Raw genomic sequence first — 8,004 nt, 5'->3', positions numbered from 1 at the left:
GTCAATGACGACCACATACGACGCCGTGTCGTACAGCGGCTGACTAAGGATCATGGGGTTGCGGCTCTCATCGATCAGGATGGAGTCAGCCTCGTCCACGATGGCAAAGTTCAGGGACTCGGGGAGCATCTGAGACGGCGGGAAAAGGGAGAGAAAGCGGGCAGCGCCGCAGCTTCGTCAGAATCGACGGCTCCCAGGCCCAGCTGCTGCAGGGCTTGGCGAGCTGCCTGCCGCGGCCGCACTCGGCGCACCCTCGCAGCGCCGCGAGCGGCCGCCAGCAACGGCGACGCCCGCGGCACACGCCCCGCCCCCACCCCTTCCGCGAGCGTCAGCCGTCCTGCCGCCGCAGGCGCGCGCCGCTCAGCCATCCCCTCCCCTCACCAATGGATCATACGGTCGCTCAGTCACTCGGTCACTCAACCCCATGGCCACACGCATGCACACGCCGCGTCGCAGGCGCAACCCACCAGCTCGCCGGTGGACCTCGCTGTGTGGTCGTTCAAATAGTTGAAGCACAGCTGCTGCCCGGTGACGTAAGTGACGTCACAGCTGTAGGCCGCGCGCGCGGCGGCCACTCCCATCTCGCTCTGCACGGCCCCCACAGTCAGGCCCAGGAACCTGCGGCGAATACGATGTTGCGGAGTCGCGCGGCGACTGACTGGCGAAAGGCTGGGTTGGAAACGAGTTTGCGAACCACGCACAGCCTACAAAGCAGGGGCTGGGGCTGCCACGCGGCTGGGGCGAGGGGCGGCGCGGCGACGGCGGCGGCCCGGCACGGAGACAGGCAAGGGGACTGTCAGGGGCCGTTGAACGATGTGACTTGGTCAGGCACAATTCTGGTTTGGTACGTGTCACATCAATCATACATGGATGTGGCATGTAAAATTTAACAAACAAAGCGCTGTTGCAAACAGCGGCTCTGTACGGTGTGTGAGTGGTGCATCACCTGTAAGCGCGCCCCATCCACTCCGCGTCACGAGCGGCCAGGTAATCGTTGACGGTCACGACGTGCACGCCGCCGCTGCGGGTGGGGTCGCCCCTGCGTCCCCGGCACACGATGACGCCCGGCATGTTGCACCGCGAAGAGAAAAGTGAGGGGTCGTCGTCGTTTGGTTGCCCAAGCATCACCAGCGGCGGTGCGCCGATTTGCCGCTCGGTGGCCCCCACTCAGATGCCCGTCGGCCGCGGCGCGCGCGCCGCCGCATGGGTCTCCACGAATCCAAACACTTGCCCGCGTCAGGGGGCCTTCAAAGGGCTTGCCCAACCGCCCTGAAAAGGTCGGATCCGCTGCTATGCACCCGACAGGTCGGGCTATGCACCCAACCCCGCTGTCAAATTCACGAGAGCCAACCTCTCAGGCAGTGCGTTCAGGTAAGCCGCCAGCACCGCCACCAGCGTCTTGCCCTCGCCGGTGCCCATCTCCGCCACCTGGCCCTCGTGCAGCACCATGCCCCCCACCTGAGGCGGGATTTAAAAGGGGTTTCGGGTAGGGGCGTGAGCGAGGTTGTTGATGGGCTGCGTGGTGTGTGTATATGGACACTACCGTGGCACGGCTCGTGCGTGTGCCCGTGTGTGTACGTGCGTGTGTGTGTGTGTGTGTGTGTGTGTGTGTGTGTGTGTGTGTGTGTGTTCGTGTGTGGATGCGTGCTCGTGTCGTGAATCATGAATTCTTCCACAACATACTTTGTCAATGTCACAGATGACACATCCGAACTCGATGAACCAGCACCCTGCCAAGACCCCAGGGCCCCGCCCCGCCTTAATGTTTCATCAAACCCCTTTGGAGGACCCCATCCGCGGCTACCCCGCATTCTCCCCGCGAGTTTGCTAGCAGCAGCCACCCCCGAATGCCGCCCCCCATCACCCGCCCCTCCCTGGCCGCACCAGCTGGCTGTCGAAGTGGCGCATGCCGAGCACGCGCCTCGACGCCTCCCGCACCGCCGCGAACGCCTCTGGCAGGAGATCATCCAGGGTTGCGCCTGGTTTTGCAGGGAGCGTCGGAAGGGGTTTGCTGGGCGCCGAGGCGGCGGGCGCTAACTTCGAGCCTGGACGGCCGGCACGCAGAAGCAGGGTAACGCAAAACCAACGGCCCAAACCAGCCGGTTGCTGGCAAAGCTCGCGACCCATACCACGTCCACGCGCCGGCGAGGACGCCGTCCGCCAACACTAATTGCCATCGCCGTGAGCGTAGCACCCCTTCTGAATCACCCTGTCCCGCCCTGCCCTGCCCTGGCGAAGTAAAACCCCGCCCAGCGCAAGCGCGCTGCCCTGGTTGGCGGGCCGGCCGGTGGCGGCGCACCATCTGCCAGGCGCGCCCGCAGCCGCCCGGTGGTGGCGGCGAGCTCGTCGTCTGACAGCGCCCTCATGGCCGGCTCCAGCGCGTTGATGCGCGCCACCTGGCGCACATACCTTGGGGGGTGGGGGGGTGGGTGCGGTGTGTTGCAAGGGTGACGGTGTGTGCGTGTGCGTGTGCGTGTGTGCACATGTGTGTGTTGTGTGTGTACGTGCGTGCGTTGTCTGTGTATTCGCCTTTATGCGTGCACATGCATGCGTATGTGCAGGTAGTTGCTCTGGAGTATGGGATCGATGCTTCATCCACGTGACAACAACGGTGCAGGCATTGAGGGGGACAAAGGCCACGGGCGGCGAGGCGGGGGCACCAGGTGACAGGGTGCACGCGGCTGCGCAGCGCGGGGGGGCCAGCGCCGAGCGGCTGGTGTTGGCGATGCGAGCGGCTGCTGGGCGTGCCTGAGGACACCGGAGAGCACTCCTGACCTCCGCTATTTCAAGTGGCCTAGGCTCATAACCCCTGCAAAACGAGCAGCTGCTTGCGCCATGCACAGATGGGCGCTCCCGCACGCTCAGCTTATGCTCGACACGCATGCCCGTTTGCCCACGCGCAGGGGCGCACAAGCGCACCTCTGCATCACGCGCCTCCTCCCCAGGGGCGCCTTCTCCAGCTGTTCCTGCCAGTGCCGCGGCAGCGCCACCTCCGGCACGGCCGCGGCGCCGCCGCCGGCGCCGCTGCCGCTGCCGCTGGGTGCGGGCGTGGGCGCCACGACGGCTGCACCGTCCAGGGAACCCAGGGGTGACATGACAGGTGACGTCGGCGGGGAGTTGCTGCCGCCGCCGGCGGTGCGGCATGCGACGTGCGGCCGGCGCGCGCAGCCCAGGCCGCAGCCTTGGTCCCTCGCGCCAATGGCAGCTGGCGTCAGCCGCGCTGCCACCTGCATGCGTGCACCGCAGTTGTTTCTGGGGCCCAAAAGTGCAAAAACGTTTCGGTCGCTTGGCCCGTGAGACGGGCGCAGCAGGGCGACGTGGGTAGCCACCCCGCTGGACGCAGTGGCGCAGCTCGCCATGCTTCATGGCACCAAACGAGCCCAGTTTATGCACGGCTGCATAGGTGAGACCTTCAGATGAAAGGCTGCTGGAGCAGGAGGCAATGCGCCCTCTGCAGTGAACCGGCCCGATTGTTTGCTAGCACAGCGCAAACGGCGCCCAGCAGCACAGCAGCGCTCGTCGCGATTCGTAGGCATGCACGCCGCGCATGCAGATCGACCAAGTAGCCGCTCGAAAACCTCACCGTATGTATGCATGACGCAGAACGCTCCCGGTACACCCTTCTCCAAGCGATTGGCGGTCCTGCAGCCTGCATAGGCTGCCACATACGCCGCCCGCCTGCAGTCTGCAGCATGTTCCTGAATCAAAACAGCTCTAATCACCGATCACGATCACTTCCAGCGTCTAGCTTGTCAAACTCGTCGAGACCATGATCACAGCTGTGCGGTACTGCACCAACAGATATCCAGACACATAGTACGATGAATTCCCACTGCGTGCATCTGCCGTCCGTGGCATGACTAGTGTACGGCGATCGCGGTTGGCGGCACCCGCCGGCACTCTGGTGACGCTTTGGCGGCGACCACTTGCCACACCACAGAGACACAGCTGTTGCCGCCCCAGATGATGGTCGCATGGGGCCCTACTCGGAACCATCCGTGCGCGCTGCCATCGAGTCTGGTGCGCCTCACCCCCCGCCTATCGGCGGTGTTGACATCAGAAGCCTCGATACCCACCTGTGCGCTTCGCGACGACTCACCATCATGCAGCCCCCATGCGGTCACAACCCCAGCAAGCTACCTTACACGCAACGGCACACAGGAGGGCAGCAGCCAGTGTTGTTTTGTTCTTGCACAAGCACAAGAGGGAGGTCGATAGAGAAGCGCCAGTGGAGGTCAACTAACACCGGGTTCCAGGGCCAAGCGGGCAGGAACGGGCCCTGGAAAAAAAGCCGACATTAGGCAACACGCACCAGCTGTGCCGCAGCAGGCGCGCGCGCGAGCTGGCGCAGCGCCGGGGACGCCGCCCAGCGCGGGCCGCGGCACGAAGGGCGCAGCTCGGAGCCCCTGCAGGGCCCCGCAATATCAGATGCTGCCGCGCGGTATGGGACACGCGGGCGGACGCCGTCAATCAAGGGAGCTCGGTCGCAGGCCCAAAACGGGGGCGGCGAGAGGAAGGTGGTGGCGAAGGCCAGCAGCCATGCGGCAGGCAGGGAGGGCAGCGCCCGTCTAAGCAAGGGGACGCGCCGCTGTGCCTCAAGTGGGGACAGCACCCAGTGCGGCGCCTCCGCATTCGACGGCAGCAAACGCAGCCGGCAGGCCCCCCCTGCCAGCGCTGAACTGTCGCCTGCAACTGCACGCATTTAGGTGCGTGCAGTCTGACCGACGCGGGCAACATAGCACGATAGGATTGGATGAGGAATGCGAAGGTGAGGGACGACATGCGTGATGCAATTGGTCTGGCGAAGGGGTGGGACGGTTGGCGGCAGCAACACGGCTGCAACCAGTGGGGTGCGACTCACAACGCATTAGCAACGCAAGGCAGATCGGAGCCGAGCGCAAAGGCAGGGGTCAGCAGAAAACGGTCGCCGGCGCAAGTAAGTGTCATGATTTCTGGGTGACTGGGCGGCCCGCCAGGCAGCACCAACAGTAGGCTGCTGCGAGGCCAATTCAATGTGCTGCTCCATCGCCACAAGGCAATCCAAAGCGCCTCGCCGGGCGGCCCCTTGCCCCACTGGCTAAAGCACGGCGCCCACGAAGCGCCTGAAGCTGCTGGTGGTGGTAAGCGACCGGGCCAGCGGCGGCGCTGCCGCCGCGCCCTCGCCCTCAAAAAGCCGCCGCCGCGCGAGCTCCTGCGACAGCCACAACGCGTACCCGGCCGGGCCCGCCGCGAGCGCGGCGGCGACGGCGGCGGCGGCGGCGGTGCTCGACGACCGCTGCAGCTTGGCCTGCAGGCGCGCCGCCGAGCCGTCGCTCGCGGCGACGCCTTCGCCGCCGCCGCCGGCGGCCGCGTCGCCCTCGGCGGCGGCGGCGTCAAGGAACCTGTCCCTCAGGCCGGGCAGGATGTCTGGCAGCGGCGCCACCGCGCCGTCCGCCACACCGGAGCGCTCCGCGAGCCTGCGGCCCTTGGGCGCCCTGGGCTCGTCGCGCGCGACCAGCGCCTCGCGCGCGGCGAGGGAGGCGGCGGTGACGGTGACGAGGTCGACTGCGGTGGCGCCCTTGAACGCGTAGGACCCAAGGTGCAGCGCGCGCACGGCCACGCTGTGGCGCGGGAGGGCGGCTGCGGGGCGGCGGCGCGGGGGGAAAGGTGCGGTGTTGTAATGTTGAGACATGCGCGACGCCTGCATCAGTGTCATGCACACAAATGGCGGTGTCGAGAGCTGATGTCATCCTGCGCGGCCATGCAGCCTTCGAACGCCGCAGTTCTCCCCTATGCGTATACATAGACCTCATGCGGCACCTAGGCATCGATTAATGAAGCGCGTCGCTCACCAATCGCATCCTCCAGCGTCGTCGGCGCCACCGCCCGCGGCCGGCCCGCCAGCGGCGCCGGCGCGGGCCCCTCCCCGGGCTGCGGCCCCGACGCGCCCCCCGCCGCACGCGCCGGCTGCGGGAAGCCGAGCGCGCGCGCGAACGGCGACGCGAACGCCCCCGCGGCCCCGACGCGCGGCTGGCGCGGTTGGCGTATCAGCGCGGTGCCAGACAGCGTGCGCGACGGCCCGGGTATGACGGCGTCGTCTTCCTCGTATCGATGCGAGGGCCGCGCCCGGCCGCTCTGCAGCAGCTGGTAGGGCTCGCGGCCCGGCAAACCTGTCACGCGCGGGCCCTGCGCGGGCGCGCTCTGCGCCGCCTCCCCCTGCCCGGGCTGCTGTGACGGCTGCTGCGCCTGCCGCTGCCCCTGCTGCTGCTCCTGTTGCTGCTCCTGCTGCTGCGACTGCTGCGACGAGGCGGGCTCCGGCCCTGCGGGGCCGTTGGCCGAGGCGGGCTGCCTGGAGGGCGGCTCCCACGGCGCCGCGGCCGCAGGGGCCGCGGCCTCCGCCGCCTCTGCGGCCGCCGCGCCCTCGTCGCGCAGCCGCCAGTCCCTGAGAGAGTCGAGGGGGTTGAGGGGGACGGCGTGCGCTCGTGCAAGGCGGAGTTCCCGAACAGAACCAAGGCCGCGGCTGCAAGAGGGTAGCGCAGTGGGTATGCCTGCAGCAGCAACAGCAACTGCATCACAAATACAGGCCTGAAGGATCTGCCTTCTTGGCCAGTCGAACCCAGAAGCCAACCAGGTCTGTGCCTACCTGAACGCGGCCTCAACAAGCTGCAGGTCGCACGCCACCTGGCCGCCGCGCGCCGCCGCGTCCATGTAGCGCGCCGCCTGGTTGACGCTCGCGCCAAAGTAGTCGGCGCGCCCCTCCTCGTTCGCCACGAGGCTGCGCGGCCGGCCCTCGCACACGCCCATCTTCACGCGCGGCCCGCGGAAGAGCAGCGTGCCGCCGTCGCGTGTGTGCTGCTCGCCAAACTCGAGCAGCGCCAGCAGCGCCGCCGGCCAGGGCGCGTACATGAGCGCCTCCTGCACCAGCAGGCACCACTGCAGCGCGCCCTCTGCGTCGCGGAACGCCAGCATGTAGCGCAGGCCGCCCTCCTGCTCGCGGCACAGGTAGCCGCCTGGCACAGCGCGCAGCGCTGCCACGTACACCATGCGCAGCAGCCGCGCCATCTCCCGCACCTCGCCCGCGTGCCGCCACCGCACCAGCCACTTGGCGCCCTCGACACCAGCACACACGACCGTCACGTGCGGCATCAGCTCGGGCGCCACGGCCGCGTCGCGCGGCGTGAGGGTCGCGGCGCCGACGGCGCCGGGCGCCTCGAAGAAGCCGCGGTCAGTCTGGCGCCAGCCCTCCTTGAAGGCCAGAGAGTTGCCCCACTCCCTGGCCCTGTCGGCCAGGCAGCTCGGCGCCACGCTGTAGACACGCAGGCGCCCCGACTTGCGGCGCCGCTGCTGCCGCTGCCGCCGTCGCTCCTGCTGCTCCTGGTCTTGCGGCTGCTGGCCGGCGCGCTTACCGCCGTCGGCGGGGCTGTGCTGCTGCCCGGGCGCTTGGCCCGACACCACCGCCTCGAGGTTGATGCCCGGAACCTCGTACTCCCCCATGTCCAAGATCACAAGCTTTGACGCCTCCAAGGCAGGGGCGGCGGTTGCGGCGGCGTCCGCGTCCGCGCGGGTGCAGCCGGGACGCAGCCACTTGGAGGGACTGTGTCGGTCAGGAGTAGATGGAAAAAAGTCGGACCGTCAGCAAGCCGAGGGTTAGCGAGCCCAAACTCCGGCGCAAAGTGCATGTCCGAAACACCGCAACATTTCGCTCGTCAACTTCGGGGCCGGTCGTGGCTCACACACGTTTGCTGCAATGGATCGGCTGCACGCCCCCTGCTTTCGCCTGCCCGCCTGCCTTTCTTGTCTTGCACCCCCGCCGCGCACCTGCAGCTGCCGCACGCGCACCAGGGCCCTGGGCCCGCCTTCTCCGCCAGCAGCCTGTCGTTGTATCCGTGGTAGTCCACCGCCGCCAGGCTGCGCTCGTCCCTGATCTGCTCAAAGGTCTCAGCGTCCACCAGCACCTGGCCGCCGTTGGCCATGTCAGACACGACTGCGGCGGGGCAGGAGGGCAGGCAGTCGCATGGTCAGCTA

General features: G+C 67.9%; 2 protein-coding genes across 2 annotated transcripts; both read right to left on the bottom strand.

Annotated features, from left to right (window-relative positions):
• Positions 1-328: 328 nt before the first annotated feature.
• Positions 329-3,233, bottom strand: MNEG_7074 (Protein translocase subunit secA; the record flags this gene model as incomplete). The annotated part of the gene is made up of 8 exons (XM_014044457.1): positions 329-337; positions 468-618; positions 947-1,039; positions 1,352-1,458; positions 1,885-1,979; positions 2,300-2,409; positions 2,600-2,748; positions 2,931-3,233. The coding sequence occupies 8 exons, from the start codon at positions 3,231-3,233 to the stop codon at positions 329-331; spliced, it is 1,017 nt and encodes a 338-aa protein (XP_013899911.1).
• A 1,844-nt stretch (positions 3,234-5,077) lies between these two features.
• On the bottom strand, positions 5,078-7,952 carry MNEG_7073 (hypothetical protein; the record flags this gene model as incomplete). Its single annotated transcript, XM_014044456.1, has 4 exons — positions 5,078-5,619; positions 5,832-6,421; positions 6,623-7,573; positions 7,798-7,952. 4 exons carry the CDS (start codon positions 7,950-7,952, stop codon positions 5,078-5,080), a joined length of 2,238 nt encoding a protein of 745 aa, XP_013899910.1.
• Between the last annotated feature and the right edge of the window lie 52 nt (positions 7,953-8,004).

This window comes from Monoraphidium neglectum (genome assembly GCF_000611645.1).
Source record: "Monoraphidium neglectum strain SAG 48.87 unplaced genomic scaffold scaffold01218, whole genome shotgun sequence".
In the NCBI taxonomy this organism is placed as follows: Eukaryota; Viridiplantae; Chlorophyta; class Chlorophyceae; order Sphaeropleales; family Selenastraceae; genus Monoraphidium; species Monoraphidium neglectum.
This window is presented reverse-complemented; position numbering and strand designations above follow the sequence as displayed.